Raw genomic sequence first — 19,231 nt, 5'->3', positions numbered from 1 at the left:
TAACCTTTTTCAGGAAGGAAAAGGGAAGAAATCCGTTTGCTTTTCTGTCCCTCAGAAGAATGCCAGCAGTTTCTTGAGCTTGTATCGCCTTACTTTACTGTGTCTGAGGCTGCATGATCTCTGTTATTTTCAGATCTGGTAATAAAACTCTGTAGCAAACTTCAAAGAAGTAGTGAATTGTCTTATATATGATTATGGGGTTAAAAATGATCTTACTGTATGGAAAAACTTGGCTATCTTTCTCTTTTCCCCCTTTTCCTTTTTAAATAAAAATAAAACAAAAGGGATTTCTTTTCCAAAATTTTAAATGATTCTTTTTAAAGGGCTTTTAAAAATTTGCACTTTTTATTTACCGTAAGGCTTATCAAAGTTCTGAAATATAATTTAGGATGAGAGACATCTTTTTTACCTAAGTAAAAGTTTCAAGATATAATCTTTGAAATTTATGACAATAGTTCTAATCTGGGTGCATTTCTCTGAATGGGTCAGTAAAATTATCATCTATGCAACTATCTGTTGGGTTTCACAAGGTTTTTCCCCACAGTTTTCCTCACTATTTGCTATTTTCATTCATGTTCTATACATTTCTAAAGCAAGCATAGTCATTTTTTCAGTAAGAGTAACAACGTTAAGTATAGAGTAGAAAATCTATAGTGCAAATCAAATACACACACAAAAAGCTATTTTAAAATAATAGTTGACTTGTCTCTAACTTGGTTAACTTTCGATTTTAGGACTTGAATGCTGTTGCTTTTAGGTTTAAAGATAAAGAGAGGCCACGGGGCTATACCTCTAAGATCGCAGGAATATTGCATGTAAGTTTGCTATTGTTTTACTATATGTATTGGTGTGTAGACTATTTCAGTGACCCTGCATATATTACTTTCAATACTATACAAATTATAAAAATTGAAGTTGCAGTATGAAATTTTAGACTTTGTAGCAATCTCGTCAACTTTTATGTCAAAACATGCTTAAAATCTTAATTTTCATCATTCTAAAAATTGTCATCGGTAATATTTTTCATTATGTAGGCATTTTACTTAATGGCTTTCAATATTTTTCAATTCTACAGTATGTCAACTGCTAATTATATGAAAGCTATAGGTCATTTATTCACTTTTCTCCATCTCCATTGCTACTACCCTAGTCTGAGCTACCATCATTTCTTGCCTGGACAACCATTATAGTCTCTTATCTGGGTTCCTGGTTTCTTTCTTATTCTCACTGTAGTTTATTTTTCCAGCTTCAGTGATCTTTTGAAAACCAAATAGATTGTTTCACTCCTCTGTGTCTAGTTCTTCAGTGGTTTCTCATCAAGAGTTGGAATAAAATCCGCAATTTTACCTTAGCCTTCAAGGTGATCTGGCCCCAGCCTATCTCTCTGACCATACTGCATACCCTCCTCTCCCAACCTACCTTTCCCATTCCCATTCCACTCCAGTGATACTATTTGCCTAATCTTCAGTCATTAAGTTCATTCTTCCATCTTACATTTGGTGTTTCCTCTACCTGGAACACTCTGATCTTTGCATGTCAATGTTGTTCTTTTTTTTTTTAAATGAAACTGTACTGATAATGTTTTTATTTTTTGTCTTTTTAAAATATATTTTTATTGATTTCAGAGAAGGAAGAGGGAGAGAGAGACAGAAACAGAATGAGAGAGAATCATTGATTGGCTGCCTCCTGCACACCCCCAACTGGGGATCGAGCCCACAACCCAGGCATGTACCCGGGCCAGGAATTGAACCATGACCTCCTGGTTTATAGGTTGACACTCAACCACTGAGCCACGCCAGCCAGGCTGTCAGTGTTCTTCTTATCCTTTGGGTCTCCTCAGAGAGTCCATATCTTGACCTCCCAATCATGCCCCTACCCTTGTATAATTTTCCTCATAGCACTTATAAATATAATGACAATATTTATTTATTATCTGCCTCCTTCCCAGTTATAATATAAGCTCCTTTCAGAACAGGGACATCATCTGTCTTGTCTACCCTGGTATCCACAGCAGTGCCTAGAACAGAGTAGGTGTTCATTAAATACTTGTTGAATTAATGGATCAATCAATCTGTGTCAGTATATTGGAAGTTGCTCTTACTGAAAAGCATCTTCTACCTTATTTTTCTTCACTAGCCAGAAATATAAGCCATTTTCCCCCAACAACAACTCTAAATGTTTGTCTGATTTCTTTAAAAAAAAATTTGAGAGGAAATTTTGTTCATAAAAATGTATTTACTTTATACTAAGAATCCTGTAGATGTCAGCATTTAACCATCAAATTTTCTTCCTTAATAAATACTCAGTTTTTAGGCAGAAATACTACATTTTTCCCTGGAAAAACATTGTGATTTTGTTTCTATAATGTAAGTGTATTTGGGCATTAACTCCAAAATCATGCCACCATATGAAACTGCTTAAAGTATGGTAGGAAAGAGAAAAGATTGAGACATTTTTCTGGTGGAGTAAAATTTAATGAAGGGGAAGTGGGGGAATATAAAATAATGTATTTCCCGTGTTAGATATCTGATTGCTTCTTATTAAGTTAGTCTTGTACTTTGTTTTAAAGTATTATCCCCTAGAAGAAGTGCTCACAGCTGAATATTTACTGGAAGAATTTAGACCTGATTTAATAGAGATGGTTCTGGATAAACTCAGACCAGAAAATGTCCGGTGAGTCACTCTACAGATTTTACTGTTACATACTACATTTTCAGTAATGATCAGAATCTGAAAATATGAAATTGTGACTAAAATGCTTTAAAACATTTTCTTAAGCATGATTACAAAGTAGAGAGAATTGTGTAATGTATCAGTATCTAATTTCAACAGTCAGTACATGGCCTGTCTTTTTATCTTTACCCTCTTCACTTATCCTCCCTTCACTCTAAATATTTTGAGACAGTATCTCTAAAACATGAAGATTCTATCATGAATAAAATATAATAATTGATCATCTTAACCTGGCTTTATCCTAACTCAAATGCTCAAGGTATCAGCTCACTTACCTGGTTTTATAAACAAATGAGGACACCCTCTTTTTTTTTTTAAGTGGAAGTGAGGATTACAATCTCAGAATTCTTCTGACCAACCAGTGGTCAACCAGGAGATGAAAAGTTAGAAGAGCTCCTACAGTAACAGAGGTATTACTGTTAGAGGAGGGTCAGCCCTAAAGTGATTATGAGTTACCACATGATATTTCTGCCTTAAAGTTGAATTTCAGCCCTAACCGGTTTGGCTAAGTGGATAGAGCGTCGGCCTGCAGACTGAAGGGTCCCAGGTTCGATTCCGGTCAAGGGCATGTACCTTGGTTGCGGGCGCATCCCCAGTAGGGGGTGTGCAGGAGGCAGCTGATCTCTCTCATTGATGTTTCTAACTCTCTGTTCCCCTCCCTTCCTCTCTGTAAAAAATCAATAAATCTATTTTTTTCAAAAATTGAATTTCACCTATATCTTTTTAAAGTCGATTGATTATTTGACAAATGCACCAGCATAATTAAATTGGGAAAGGAGAGGCTTTTCAGCAAATGGTGCTTTTCTATTATCCATCATCCATATGAAAAAAGATGAAACTTGACCTTTATACCATTCACAAAAATTAATTTGAAAGATTATAGACTTAGGTATAAAAGGTAACCTATAAAACTTCTAGAAGAAAACAACGGAAAATATATTTAAAACCTTGAAATAGGCAATGATTTTTTTAGAACATACGCAGAAATTATTAAAGAAAAAACATTGATAAACTAGACTTTATAGAGATAAAAACTTCTGTTCATAGGGTGATTTATGCATTTACTGACATGATTAAAATATAGTGAAGAAAAATACTCAGAACACATACGAAATCATTTAAGGCAAGTAAAGCAGTTTAAATATATGTTTTCCTCGCTGCAGCTACAAATTCTTTAAAAAATTAACCTAAGTCCTGCTGAATTTTATTATAGACCTTCTAAGAACAAAACCTATCAGCATAAGGAGAAAGCTTTAAACTTAATAACAGAACTTACCAGACAATTGTTAAGGTTCCTTTTTTAAAAAAATTGATTTCAGAGAGGAAGGGCGAGGGAGAAAGAGATAGAAGCACCAATGATGGGAGAAAACCATTTGTTCATCAGCTGCCTTCTGCACGCCCCACACTGGGGGTTGAGCCCACAACCAGGAATTGAACTGTGACCTCCTGGTTCATAGGTCGATGCTCAATCACTGAGCCATGCCAGCCAGACTAGCGGGGAGCTTTGATTGCAAGTACTGGGCTTTCAGCTCTGTGGCCAACATTCAGAGGCTAGAACCAAACTCTGGGAGGTCAGGTGAGGACAAGCAGGAAAAGACATCAATCTAGTTATTTGAATTGGGACATAAGGGATAAGTAGACCCAATAACTGACTTCATGGCAAGCCATCCAAGCTGTTGGCCTAGAACAGTGATGGTGAACCTTTTGAGCTCGGCGTGTCAGCATTTTGAAAAACCCTAACTTAACTCTGGTGCCGTGTCACATATAGAAATTTTTTGATATTTGCAACCATAGTAAAACAAAGACTTATATTTTTGATATTTATTTTATATATTTAAATGCCATTTAACAAAGAAAAATCAACCAAAAAAATGAGTTCGTGTGTCACCTCTGACACGCATGTCATAGGTTCACCATCACTGGCCTAGAACTCCTGTATCCATAAGATTCAGAGTAGGATTGGTCCCATCATAGGGTTGAGTTTGCAGGTAGAAGCATAATGATCCCAACTTTGATAATTAAAGGATAGCAGGGTCAGAAATGCCCTGATAATCCTCCACAGGACCAGAAGCTCCAGTGGTACGGAGTTTCTTTTGCTGCTCTCCTTGTAATCTTTTGTTCACTTACCTCTTGACATCATTTTACCTCTAACTTCCCTTCCTGAACCCCCCCCCCCCCCCCCACTTTCTGACTTCTAGGCTGTTTTTGCTATCTCATCAAAGAAAGCATTTATTTAGTTAGTTAGTTAGTTATTATTTTTAAAATCCTCTCCCGAGGATATTTTTTCATTGATCTTTAGAGAGAGTGGAAGAGAGAAGGAAAGACAGAGAGAAATATCAATGTGAGAGAAACACATCGATTAGTTGCCTCCAAGTTGGGGAGGAGCCTGCAACCAAGGTATGTGCCCTTGACCAGAATTCAACCCAGGACCCTTAGATCCGCAGGCCAATGCTCTATCCATTAAGCGAAACCGGCTAGGGCAGTGGTTCTCAACTTTCCTAATGCCTCGACCCTTAATACAGTTCCTCATGTTGTGGTGATCCCCAATTTCATTGTTACAAATTGAACATAATTAAAGCATAGTGATTAATCACAAAACAATATGTAATTATATATGTGTTTTCCGATGGTCTTAGGCGACTCCTGTGAAAGGGTCGTTTGACCCCCAAAGGGGTTGCGACCCACAGGTTGAGAACCCCTGGGCTAGGGCCAAAGAAGGCTTTTAGTAAGCCAGAAGATAGTTGCTTTTTGGTCTTGTCCCCTGTTCCCTTAGTAGCAGGAAGGCTAATGTATATGCAGTAGACATATTGGATGGTCGTCTCTGGCAGAGAAAAAAAAACAGAGCACAAATTTAGCAAGTAATAATAAAAGGATTTTTGGATTTTGGGATCTTTGTATCTCTGGTTGAGCCAATAGGTTTAGTTAGCCCTTTTTGTTAACTCCAGGCCTGAGCTGTTCCTGGGAAGAAGTAATTTGTTTTGCTTTTTTAAGGACTATTTTTCAACTGACCTTGTTTCATTTTTTTTCCTAGCCCCTGCTCTTTTGTTGTTATTGTTGTTGCTGACAGTATTACAGATATGTCCCCTTTCCCCCCAAGCCACTACTCTTTTAAAGTTTTAGTCAATAGCATACCCACAAAAACCTTTCTAGCAAATACTTTTTCCATTAAAAATTATGGGCTATAACCAAAGGATACAGAGACTGTGGTCAGAAACTTCTGTCCTCTATACATTGCCTATTTCAGCAAAGCAAGCCTTACTGGATTTTCTGGGACTTAAAGGCCCAATACATTCTTGGATATTATTTACATTTTCATGAGTCAAGTTCTATAAGTTTATGTATACAACATGAGTTTATATGTTTTTTCCTCTTTGTTTTTTCCATCTATCTCTAGGGTTGCAATAGTTTCCAAATCTTTTGAAGGAAAAACCGATCGCACAGAAGAATGGTATGGAACCCACTACAAACAAGAAGCTATACCAGATGAAGTCATTAAGGTATGGCTAACTCATCTGTGAATAAGTCTGATGTGTGAGGGACACAGAGGAACAAGAGCTCCCCAGATCACCCAACTCACAGCCCAGGTTGTGGAGAGTGATGGCCCAGTGCTGTCTGTACCATCCTGAGAGGAGTAAGCACAGAGATGGAGGGCTGCATCTTAGGTTTTGCTTGAAGAAATTGCACTGTGGCCCCCTTATGCAGTCAAAGATCATTGGAGTCCAAAGTACACAGGAAAGCAAACATACCAAGACAGGCAGAGAGAGAGAGGAGTAGGGAGCTTGGAAGACAGATGCAAGGGCTCCAGAGAACTCGCTCCTGCGGGGAACACAGGTGGGAGCAGTCTCTGGCGTCATCCTGTCTTCACTTGACAGGTGCTGCATTTTTTTAAAAAATATATTTTATTGATTTTTTACAGAGAGGAAGAGAGAGGGATAGAAAGTTAGAAACATCTATGAGAGAGAAACATCGATCAGCTACCTCCTACACACCTCCCACTGGGGATGTGCCTGCAACCAGGGTACATGCCCTTGACCGGAATCGAACCTGGGACCCTTCAGTCCACAGGCGGACGCTCTATCTACTGAGCCAAACCGGTTAGGGCAGGTGCTGCATTTTATGCCTCATAGTGCATCATTGCTCTTCGTGTCAGCAGAGGGGAATTAAAATGCGTTTTGAAACATGTATGTGTAGGTAGTACATTACCCCATTCATCAGTAGTCAAGATTCTTTTGTGAGGCCCATCTCCTTCTGTAATACTTTTTCTTTTTTAGTTCTCATTGGCTGTGTAGCTTTGAGATTGTGTCCTTTATTCATGGGAAGACATCAGATAGCCTTGCTCTGATTAGATTCCAGTTAAACTCAGGTATTGGACATTTCTTAAATGTACCAGTGTAATGACGATACAGAAAAAAGAAATAGTTTAAGAAAGAAAATGATTACAGGTAACTTCTGACATATTCACAGCACAGAAGGAGGCCACCGGAGCCCCATCTCGCTAAATTGTGAGGAAAGCAGATATCCTATGAAATAGTGCTGGGTCTGAACTATCCTAAAACAAGAGAGAACCCCTCTTCACCGAATTCTGACCATGACAATCTGCCCTGCATGGGAATTTTTAAAAAACATACAAATTTCAGTGGTAAAATTGCTTGCTAAGTGTTTACCATTTCCTATCATTCAGCCCTCTGGAGACTTAAGTTGCTACTTATAAATAATATGGCCAGCATCCTCACTATCCCAGTGCCAAAAGACACAAATGCAGGGACCAAAATAGAATTGCAAAAGTGGCAAGGCTGTGCTACGTCATCTGGAGACAAAGTTGTCTAACCCAAATTATTGGCAGGCGGTTTGCCTTTGCTATCCTTTTTAAATATGAAAAGTCTTATAAATTAGAGTTCAGCGATCAGTGCCCTGTGATCTGTCCCACTTAGCTTTTGGCCCTAGCTCATGTAACAGATCCAAGCTACAGGTTGTGTCAGCCCTGTCCCACAATCCAGACTTAAGTCTCAACTGTGTCCTTAACCTTGAGCTTGGATTACTGCTTCACTTCAAAGTTCACTTGGTCCTCTGGGAGAGGTGTGGGCCTGGTATTAAGAGGGACTGAAGTGAACAAGCCCGGCCCGTTTAGCCTTAGCTTTCAGGCTATATATGCAAGTAGCTTAGTGTAGCTCAAACTTTAACTCTTATATTAGTAGCCTGTTACCTAGCAGTTGGAAATACGCTGTGCAGATTATTTTTCATTCTTTAAAGAGCTGAAACAAACATGGTTTTCATGTGGACCAATTAGCCCAGGGGTGGGGACCGTCCAGCCCGAGGGCTGTATGAGGCCCGTGAAATCATTCGGTCTGGCCCTGCCAAGGCATTAGGAGTGAGCTAATTAAATGTTTGGCCAATGTAGCAGGCTAATTTTTAAGTTGATAATTTTGTATGGCTTGAGAATCAACACTAATAAAAGAGAAAAATGGTAATTGGCGTACGAGCTACCCTTTTCATTGGCTAATCAGGGCTATATGCAAATTAACTGCCAACTAAGATTGGCAGTTAACTGCCAACTAAGATTGGCAGTTAACTGCCAACAAGATGGCGGTTAATTTGCATATGTAGGCACAATGCAGGGAGGCGAAAGGGAAAGCAGGAAGAAGCCCCCTGCCACTGACAGTGATCGGAAACCCAGGGGGGAGCTAAGAGCTGGGGGGCAGGGCAAAGGCGGCCCTGGGGCCGCCTTTGCCCTGCCCCCCAGCCATGATCTGAGAATCGGGCGCCTTTTCCGCCCTGGCCAGTGATAGCAGGAAGTAGGGGTGGAGCCAGCGATGGGAGCTGGGCACGGTCGAAGCTGGCAGTCCCAGGAGCTAGGGGTCCCTTGCCTGGGCCTAAAGCGAAGCCCACGATCGCGGGGCCGCTGCAGCTGCAAGTCCCCGCTGCCCGGGCCGGACGCCTAGGCCAGAGGCATCAGGCCTGGGCAAGGGGCTGATCCTGCGATTGGAGGGTGATGGGGGTCAACGCCTGAGGGCTCCCAGTATGTGAGAGGGGGCAGGCTGGGCTGAGGGACACTCCCCTCCACACACACACCCAGTGCACGAATTTCGTGCACTGGGCCCCTAGTGACATTATAAATATCCAAATGGCCTTTGGCAGAAAAAAGGTTCCCCACCCCTAAATTAGCCTCTCAGTGTTCCTCAGTCTCAGATTATTCCTTACCCTTATTTGGTCATTTTGGAAATGTGTAAAGAGGAAAGATAAATAAGTATAAAACCTTGATTAGCCCTAACCAGTTTGGCTCACTGGATAGAGCATCGGCCTGCGGACTCAAGGGTCCCCTGTTCGATTCCGGTCAAGGCATGTACCTTGGTTGCAGGCACATCCCCAGGGGGTGTGCAGGAGGCAGCTGATCGATGTTTCTCTCTCATCGATGTTTCTAGCTCTCTCCCTTCCTCTCTGTAAAAAATCAATAAAATATATTTTTAAAAAAAACAAACAAAAAAAAGCCTTGATTAGTACCAGTGAATCCAACTCAAATTTCATAAAAAGTCATCAATAAATCTTGGGAGTAGCCTCTTTATGATGGAAAAGAATGCTGTCTGACATTTATTCCCTTAATATTTGCCTGGATATTAATAAGCAGAATGACTGTCTTAAATGCTTGTGTCTTTCATTATTCATCCAGAAATGGCAAAATGCTGACTTGAATGGGAAATTTAAACTTCCAACGAAGAATGAATTTATTCCTACGAATTTTGAGATTTTATCATTAGAAAAAGAAGCAACACCATACCCTTCTCTTATTAAGGTAACATGTTTGACTCAATGATTTTAAATTCAGGGGACAGACCTGTTCCATAGGAGGGCCTAGAGCAGCCGTGGGCAAACTACGGCCTGCGGGCCAGATCCTGCCTGTTTGAAATGAATAAAACTAAAAAAAAAAAGACCGTACCCTTTTATGTAATGATGTTTACTTTGAATTTATATTAGTTCACACAAACACTCCATCCATGCTTTTGTTCCGGCCCTCCGGCCCAGTTTAAGAACCCATTGTGGCCCTCGAGTCAAAAAGTTTGCCCACCCCTGGCCTAGAGAGATGATTTCTTGCATTTGGTACTGTATTGATTTTGAGGGCTTACATCCAAAGAGGTGACAGAAAAGTTACAGAGAAAATAATGCAAGAAACATAAAAGACCAGAAATGTTAAAGCAAACAAACAAAACTACTAAATAACATCGAGTCTGGAGAATTGTCGTCTTTACAGAAAAAAAAAGTGGTAAGTCTGGACTTAACCACAGGCTATTGAAAGATAGTGGCTTCTTTTTCAAAATCACTGAAGATCCAACGAGGAAGTAGGTTTACCTGCATCATGAAAGTTAGAAGCCAGGAAGAATCTCTAAGCCTGGAAGAGAGCGGATCCTGCCTTTGAAAGCAGCTCTCTTTCTGACTGAGTGGTGTATGAAGTTCATGGAGCCAAGTGGGAAGGGTGTTTGAGTTGTGGGTTTTCTTTTTGTTTTCAGAATGTTCATGTTAATAATTCACACCTTGGGTAAAAATTGTATAGAAAAAGCATCAAATTATTACAGCATATTCTCTTTTCTAAACTGTAAAACTAACTTTTTCTAAACTCACCACCCTAGATATAAATCTTCCATTTACTTCTCTCTTTTTATTTTCTTAAAATGACCTAACATTCTATTAACTCAGTGATATAAGAATCAGTGTTTAGGAATATGAAATTTAATTTAGCTGAAGCCAATTACATTATTGTTAAGACAACCATTTTTCTTTTAAAATGACATCTTAATGAGTTATAGGTTAGGTTATTGAAAGGCAAAACCTATTTACCTCTCAAGTTTGTTTTTTTTTCAATAGGCCTTTTCAGAGCAAACCAAGGAGAACATTAAACCATTTATATCTCTTGTCAGAGTTTCGAGTGAACATCTAAGGCTATTTTCAATATGGCATGAATGACGTAGACAGTCAAAATAGTGGCTTATTGTTCATCCCTGGTCGTGTTCTTCATTGCTGGATAACAAATTACTCCAGTTTATCAGCTTAAAATCACAAATACTTACGTTATGTCTCACAGTTTCTGGGGGTCAGGAATCTGGAAGTGGCTTAATTGGGTAGTTCTGGCTCCGGGTCTCACTAGGTCATAGTCAAGCTGTTGTCTGGGGCTTCAGCCACCTGAAGACTCAGCTGGAGCTGCAGGGTTCAACCAGAGCTGAGGTTCAGTGGGTTTTGGCAGATCTTCGTTCTTCACCACATGGGCGTCTCCATAAAGTTGCTTGATACAGCACCTGGTTTCCCCCAAAGTGAGCGATCCAAGAGGGAAAGTGAGTGATCAGAATTCTGTTGTAGTCTGTTGGTCAGACTGACAACTCTGGTTCTCAGTAGGCAGAGGTCCGTTGGCCCACCTTGGAGGCTGGCTGCCCCACACTCCTCAGGACTCCTTCTGTCTCCCAGGGTCCAGAAAGACAGGGACAGGGCAGTAACTATTGGCTTCTCCAGTCTGACTCTTCCTCCGCTGTGTCCTCATCTTGTTAAACCAGGGAGATAAAAGAGTGATTTCTCTCTGTTGCTGGAATTGCCAGTCCTCTCTCTTCATTTCCCTCCTGCTGACCCTCTGAGTACACTTCAAGGCCAGGCGACAGCTGCCTCTGCAGAACAGAACTCTCAACTATTACTGCCTTTGTCCTCCTTTCTTGAAGGGTGATTTGATTGAACATTTTTGCCAAATGTGCCCATATTTCCATAACCAATTTTTTTTTCTCCATCACAGGATACAGCTATGAGCAAACTCTGGTTCAAACAAGATGATAAGTTTTTCTTGCCGAAGGCTTGTCTCAACTTTGAATTTTTCAGGTATGTAAGATGAATCTAGCTATAAAACTTCTAAAAAATCAACAATTGCTTTCTAAAAGTTTTTTTTGGTTCCTTGACGACCCATGTCTAAAAATAAAAGGAATTAGGGTTACTTAGCCTAGACAAGAGAAGGCTGCTATGGCACAGTGGAAGAGCCAAGGTTGTTAACTCTTCCTTTCCATTGATGAATACACCCTTTAACGGAAATGATCTGTGTTATTTATTAGCAGCACCTTCCTAACCTTTAGGACTTCGGAATCTGGGGAGACTTACAGACTCACCCAGAAGTTTCATTGAAGAAAGATTAAATAATTTGGGGTGGATTTGGTTTTGTATTCCTGGAACTTTCCCGGAAGAAGAGATAATAGTTACTAAATGATCTGGCGTCTCATCCAGCCCATTAATTGTCTGGAACCCTCAGATATTGCTTTCTCCATTCCTGGCTTGGTTAGAAGCATACCTTGGAGGTATTGCATTGTGGGTTGGGCTCCAGCATCACAATAAAACAAGTATCATAATAGAACAAGTTGTAGTCTTTTTGCTGGTGGAGGAGCGTCTTACCTTTTTGTAAAAAACTCAACATCTGTGAAGCGCAATAAAAATGATGTATGCCTATACTTTACCATTTGGCTTCAGAATACCTTTTGAGAGACCATTTGATATTTTTTTGCATATTCTAAACTATGCAGCAATTCTTAGAATTAAAAATGTCTGCTTCCTATCAGTCCTCTGTGTTCTGGTCTCCCTAGAAGTACGCACTGTTAGGTTTCTTGTACATTCTGGTAGGAATTTTCTGTGTGTATATATTTTTTTAATCTTTTCAGAAATAAGATTATATTATGCATACTTAGTTATAGGTTTTAAAACTGTGATCCATATTTAAGCATATATCATCTGATTACAAAATAATGTTTTTCAAATTGAGAAATGAATTAGAATGTAAGCATTGCAGTTGAATCATGTTCTCTTTTTTTTTTGTATTTTATTTTTACCATGTTCTCTTTTAAAAGTTAGTTTAGGACCCTCTCCATTTGACCAACACAGCTGCTATGGACACAGCCTTGAGGACACTTGCTGGAGTGGCATTCTGAGCTTGGCCATAGGGCTTTGAGCTCCTAGACTTGACTTTTTCTAGCTTTTCACTTCCACCTAAGAAAGGTGCATAGGTGCCTATGGAGCTGAACCCTTTCATGGACTCTCTTTTATTTTGATGACTTGGCTTTTGTGAATTGTGCCTTAAGTTTCTGAGCTGCTGTTTACCTGAAATTGGTCATGAATAACACTTTAAAAAATTCAGTGACACAGTATTTACTTAGATTTTCCAGATGGAGGATGTTTGTAGAACTGGAGTTTTACCTTTGATTTTAATTCTCTTAAGTGACTAAGCATTGTGCCCCTGTTTTTGCTTCATTATCAGGTTTTGATAAAAGTGTTGGCTTTGCTATCAGTGCATTAGTGATATTTAGTGTGCTGGAGAGAAAGTGAAACTTTCAGTTTGTTGCCAAATAAGCCAGGCGGGCACCTGCCTCAGGTCCTTTGCACTAGCTGTTTTCTCAGCCTGAAAGTTTTTCACTTTACCCAGATATGCCCAGGGCTTGCTCCTTTGCTTGCTTCAGGTCTGGGCCAAGATGGCACCTTATAACCATCTTAGCAATCTTCTTGTCCCACCTCCACCATCTGTCACTCCTGTTTAATTTTCCTCCATAGCACCGTCACCACCTGATGTGTATCATATTTAAATTTATTATTTGCCTCCTTCAACTGGACTGTGAACTCTGAGGTCAGGGACTTTGCCTGATTTTTTCCTTCTTTCTTCCCAGTAGCTAGAGAAGAGCCTAGCATTATAGTAAGCATGTAATAAATGTGTTCAATGAAGGAATCTGTTACTTCTCTTAAAGGTAAGCAGTGTCATATAGTCAAATGCATAAGTCATTTGACTTAAATTTGAATCCTAACTCTGCTGCTTACCAGCCCAGATGACATGAAGAAAATTATGTTTCTTAATTGGGAAACGAAGTTTTAAAATAGGTGATCTCACATGCTCTATCATTATTTCTTTTGTTGCCCTTACTTATTTATGTATTTTTCTATTTTAGTTTTTTTCTTCTAGTTCTGGCTGCAGTTATATGGTAGAAATCATTTATTATTTTACTCTAGCTTTATTGGTTTGTGGGAAACTCAGAGATAAGTGAACATTTTCACAGATCTCAATTTTTCTCTCTTTTTTTAAAGAAGATGTTTTTATTGATTTTAAAGGGAGAGAGGAAGAGAGAAAAACATTGATCTGTTGCCACCTGCATGCCCCCTACTAGGGATTGAGCCCCAAACCCTGGGCATATGCCCTGACCGAGAATTGAACTGTGACCTCTTGGTGCATGGGATGATACTCAATCCACTGAGCCACGCCAGTCAGAGCATAGTTTTTCTCTTTTAAGTTTGTATAATTGTAGCACACAAACTTCTCAGTCTTACAGTCCTGTCCACCAAGGTATGGCTTGCTTTTAGAAGGAGAAAGGAACATGCCAGTGCTGAATCGGATCTTTCAACCATACCTGTTATTAGCCTGAGCGTAGTTTTTGGCTGGTTCAGCTCCTTCTAACTTGTCAGTTCTGTCACACCATCTGGAGTAAGCAGTTCCTCTCCCTCTTCGCCTCCACCAGCACACATGGCATGTTTCATACTTCTTTTTTAGACTTTATGTTTTTCCTCATGAGAAGAAGAGACAGACTCAAGAATTCAAACCCTATCTTCAGGAAAGTATATGAATTGGTATTCAGTTTCTTGATCCATCTCGAAAGGCCACATGTTACATTGGGAAGTAATAAATCAGCTATTTTACTGTCAACATTTTCTTCCAGCCCATTTGCTTATGTGGACCCCTTGCACTGTAACATGGCCTATTTGTACCTTGAGCTCCTCAAAGACTCACTCAACGAGTATGCATATGCAGCAGAGCTAGCAGGCTTGAGCTATGACCTCCAAAATACCATCTATGGGATGTATGTAAGTACCCACGTCTTAGAGCCTTCCACTCATCAACATTTTTTTTGCATTGATTTGATGGAAGCATTTTTGATTGAGGGTATGAGTTTAATTTCTTTTTTTAATCTTTATGGCTAATCATATTTTCTCATTTAATTTTTAAGTTAGCTCTTATTTTAAGTATTCAGCAATTTACCATTCATATTATGCCAATTTTCCTTGATTTCTTTTTTTTCTTTTAACATCTTTCATCAGATTGTCATATTTTTCTCCTCAAACAAAATTGGACCCTGATTTAGGTTTAGATCTTACCCATTCTATATCTGAAGTCTTGGTCTTTGACAACAGAGAATGACGTCTTGCTGCCATTGTAAAACATAAGGTTGGCCTGTACTATTTCCCTAGCCATTCAGATCATGAGGCTGCATATCCATACTCTTCGGTCATGTTTCTTCATTACCATGTCACTGCTTGAGGTATCAAAGCATTTCTTTTGTTTTTCTTTTTGTTAGTCGCTACATTTATGCTGATCCTCTCCATTGCAACATGACATACCTGTTTATCAGGTTATTGAAGGATGATTTAAAAGAGTATACATATGCAGCACGCCTCTCAGGTTTGAGCTATGGCATTGCATCAGGAATGAATGCAATACTTGTAAGTAAAATGAAAACCAAAGAAAAGGCACCACAGCATTTAAGCATTGTGTTGAGCGTGAGAAAACTATTAACTTCTGCATTTTTAAACAAGAAGATTGATGGTTTTTTTCTTGCACCCTTTTAATGATTGAAGAACTCAGATTAGTATTAGCTACACTAATGAATGATTTAGTACATCTTGTGAACATGTATATGTGCTACATTCCCTTGCACGTTCCTCTGCTTCAAATTCTTAACATATTAACTCTGAAAGCATGTTGTTCTTTTCATGTGTTTGAGTTTATTAACATCTGTAAGTGCAAGATGTCCATAGCTATTGTTGTGGTGCTTGAATTTTATTTATATATAAGCATCCTTTATTTCTGCTGACAATAGTAAAAATCCCTGTGTTTAGATACTTGTGGCATTTTCATTTCACTTTTTTTGTAGCATGCTTCATTAACTATTTTTAAGTGTGTTTCAAAATAATCATTGTTAAATGCACTCTAAGAAATAACTAGATCCTTTCTGGACACTGTTTGTGATATATTTCCAAACTTATATCTCATTTCCAAATTAACATCCCTTTATGGCACACATTCATCTTCACTTTTCTTGAAAATATATGTTTTAGTAACAACTAAAATGAGAGCATGTGCTGTGTACTTCTCTTTATAAATTCTTATACAAAAGATTTTAGGGTTTTAAATTTTTATTTATTTTGCAGCAACTTTTTTTCTTCACACAAGTAAATTTTCTGGTAGCTTTTGTTTAATGTATAAGAATGTATACAATGTAACGATTCTCAGAGTCCAGGGAAATTTGAAGGTCAGAGATCAAAATAAACTCCAAATAGAAAAGTAATAATCCATTGTTTACTTTTCACTATTGAGTTTTGGTAGCACATTACCATTCATATAAAAAATTTGTTGTTTGTGACAAAATGGGCTTTCAGCTAATTGTCAGTGTAGTTCCCACAGCATGTGATGTGCTTTCTATGGCCACAAACCTTCACTTCTGCTGAGGTTCTTGCCTATCACTTTTCATAAGGTAGATAACCTCTATTGCAGTAGGTGCCACCTTGTGCAAATATAATAATAGGAAATATGATAATATGCATCCCTCACTTTTTAAAATGTTATGCTTAAATTGTCCCAAGGCAAAAATCCAGTGTATCCTCACTACACATCTGTTTTGCCATTAGCTTTTGACAGATCAGAACTCATCCAGCAAGCAAGTGGTGAGACATATGAGAAAAGTGCCAAAATGCCACATAAAAAAAATTGGGAACTGCCTGATTTCTCCAAATAGGTTTTTAAAAATATCTAAATATAAACAAGATGGGGACAGATCCAATAGTTTGTAGCTAATCCTCCCCTATGATTTTTCTTACCACACCTGTAAAAACCTTAAGCCAACCATTCCTTAGAAATTTTTTGAAGATTAAACTTAAAATACATTCTATAATTAATTTAGACTTTATGAGAACTTGAATTTTGATAATATGGTGTGTGCTGCCACAGTTGGGCATCAGTTGAGTTTTCCTACTGTTGGTTTTGTCTAAGAAAAGCAAAATCATGCTTTTAGTTATTAGTAAATAGCAATAATTAATGTTATCTTCCTAAGTGTTAAACTATATTTATGGGAAGTTAAATTAATTGAGTTTTTTATTTCACTTTTATTTTAAAGCACTTGGTTGGGGGGATTTCCTCAATGTTTACAAATTAAGCTTAAGATATTTTATCATATTTTTAGACTTTTAAAACCCTGAACTCTTTCTCTAGCTCTCGGTGAAAGGTTACAATGACAAGCAGCCAATTTTGCTAAAGAAGATTATTGAGAAAATGGCTACCTTTGAGATTGATGAAAAAAGATTTGAAATTATCAAAGAGGCAGTAAGTTTTCTGAACTTATTTTTATAATTTGTTGGGTTTTTTTGTCCATGAAGTGATTTTTAAAGTACTTATAAAATTAATGAACCCATGCATTCCTTCACTAGTATATGCGATCTCTTAACAATTTCCGAGCTGAACAGCCTCACCAGCATGCCATGTACTACCTCCGCCTCCTGATGACCGAGGTGGCCTGGACAAAAGATGAATTAAAAGAAGCCCTGGATGGTGAGACTCTGTTTCTACTTATAGCATAATACTTTCTTCATTTTTTCCTAAAATAATTTTATTGTATCCTGACATCTAGTGTTTATGCTTTCTAATAACTTAGAGTGCTCTTAAACCCAGATTTGCATACCTTTTTATGAAAACAGTGGTGACCATTGAAGTGGCTTTGGTATTCAGGCAGTTTACCCACATTTGCTATTTTCAACCTGGACCAACAGCAGTTAATTAGAACTGTTCCTAGATTTCTGCAGATGACAAGATATTTTGACCAAAGCACTTACCTTATTAATGCTGTTTTCAGAAAAGGAGAAAAGGGCTACTAGGTTTGAAAGTCTTACCCTGTAGGGAGTACTCAGGCATCTGTTGATCAGTTTAGTTCAGTTAAAAACTAGGAACTGTAGAAAGACTTGAAGGGTCATCTTTTGTTTTTTTCTAAAATTTTAATTCTAGTTTTCATAGGTTTGCTTGAAAGTTGTAAATTCGAGGGTAGTAATTATGCCTGCCTTTTATCCTCTTTATTTAGTATCTCATCTAATGTTCTATGTTCTATGTGTGTCTAATGAATGCTTAATGAATGAAATGAAATTACTTTTAGGGGTCCTTCATTGAAAAGAATGAAGACTGACATCAACCTTTATTATTTTTATCTTTTTCATTTCTTGGTGTTACTTTACCAATTAATCTTTCTTCCTACATGCTCAGCCATAAGGAAAAAGAAATGAATTTTTAATGATCTTTTATATTAAGTCCTTCTTATGTAACACTGTGCTTTAAATGTCTTCAGTGACAAATTAAGAGCACAGAGTATTGAAAAATCATTATTTTATTGGTTGTCTCAGGCATTGGGTAGGTGTATATAGATTATAAAATTCATTAACTAGAACAGATACATTATTTTTTAAAAATATATTTTATTGATTTCCAAGAGGAAGGGAGAGGGAGAAAGAGACAGAAACATCAATGATGAGAGAGTATCATTGATCAGCTGTCTCCTGCATGCCCCACACTGTGATCGAGCCCACAACCCAGGCATGTGCCCTGACCTGGTTCATAATTCGACACTCAAGCTGAGCCACACCGGCTGGGTAGATACATTATTTTTATATTTATATATTTTTTATTGTTGAAACAGGTACATTTTTAATCTGGATAGTTAATATGCCTCCCCCGCCCCCTCAAATAGTTACATCCAGTCAATAGCAAGAATTTTGCCTTTTTAAAAAACAACAACCAGCCCTAGCCGGTTTAGCTTAGTAGATAGAGCCCAGCCTGCAAACTGAAGGGTCCCAGGTTCGATTCCGGTTGGGGGCACATACCTAGGTTGTGGGCTCAATCCCTGGTGGGGAGTGTGCAGGAGTCAGCTGATAGGTGATTCTCTCTCATCATTGATGTTTCTGTCTCCTTCTCCCTTCCTCTCTGAAATCAATAAAAATATAATAAAAAAATAAAACAATGAGATCCTTTAAAACAATAACCACATAATTGATTTTAAATACATTTTTCAAGAAACTGAACCTGCATTCAGAATGATCAAAAAGCAGAAGTTTTTTAGTTTCTGGGTCAGATGTTATGTAAATCTTAAGCAGAATAAGCTCTTACGTACTAATATCTCATAAGCATGTGAAACCTTCCTAAATTATATTTTATAAAGAGAAAGTCAGCACTTTTTTAGTTGAAATTCTTTAATGAGTAACCATTCTGTTCTGTTTTATTTACACACACACACACACACAATAATCCAGTAATGCCAATGTGGCTTAGTCTGGAGACACCTCATGTGAGAGGCTGGCTCCCTCTGACTCTTAAGTCAGTCAGCTATTCAGGTGATGGGATAGCAAGAACCTGAGTTCATTGTGGTCCAACAGCATCTGCCGACTGCCTGCGATGCACCAGGTCCTGGACTCCAGTTGC

General features: G+C 38.4%; 1 protein-coding gene across 4 annotated transcripts in view; it reads left to right on the top strand.

Annotated features, from left to right (window-relative positions):
- IDE (insulin degrading enzyme) overlaps positions 1-19,231 on the top strand; it is an 82,899-nt gene that overhangs the window by 48,512 nt on the left and 15,156 nt on the right. For 3 of the 4 annotated variants that reach the window (XM_059662850.1, XM_059662852.1, XM_059662853.1), the window contains 8 exons: positions 735-815; positions 2,570-2,673; positions 6,128-6,230; positions 9,398-9,520; positions 11,498-11,580; positions 14,439-14,583; positions 16,985-17,095; positions 17,200-17,320. In XM_059662850.1, the coding sequence (XP_059518833.1) occupies positions 735-815; positions 2,570-2,673; positions 6,128-6,230; positions 9,398-9,520; positions 11,498-11,580; positions 14,439-14,583; positions 16,985-17,095; positions 17,200-17,320 (871 nt within the window). Of the gene's footprint in view, positions 1-734; positions 816-2,569; positions 2,674-6,127; positions 6,231-9,397; positions 9,521-11,497; positions 11,581-14,438; positions 14,584-15,074; positions 15,220-16,984; positions 17,096-17,199; positions 17,321-19,231 lie in introns of all 4 variants that reach the window. The other variant, XM_059662851.1, reaches the window with a different exon arrangement.

Source organism: Myotis daubentonii, chromosome 13 (assembly GCF_963259705.1).
Source record: "Myotis daubentonii chromosome 13, mMyoDau2.1, whole genome shotgun sequence".
Taxonomy (NCBI): domain Eukaryota; kingdom Metazoa; phylum Chordata; class Mammalia; order Chiroptera; family Vespertilionidae; genus Myotis; species Myotis daubentonii.
Note: the sequence above shows the minus strand (reverse complement) of the source record. Positions and strands in the feature narration are given on the sequence as shown.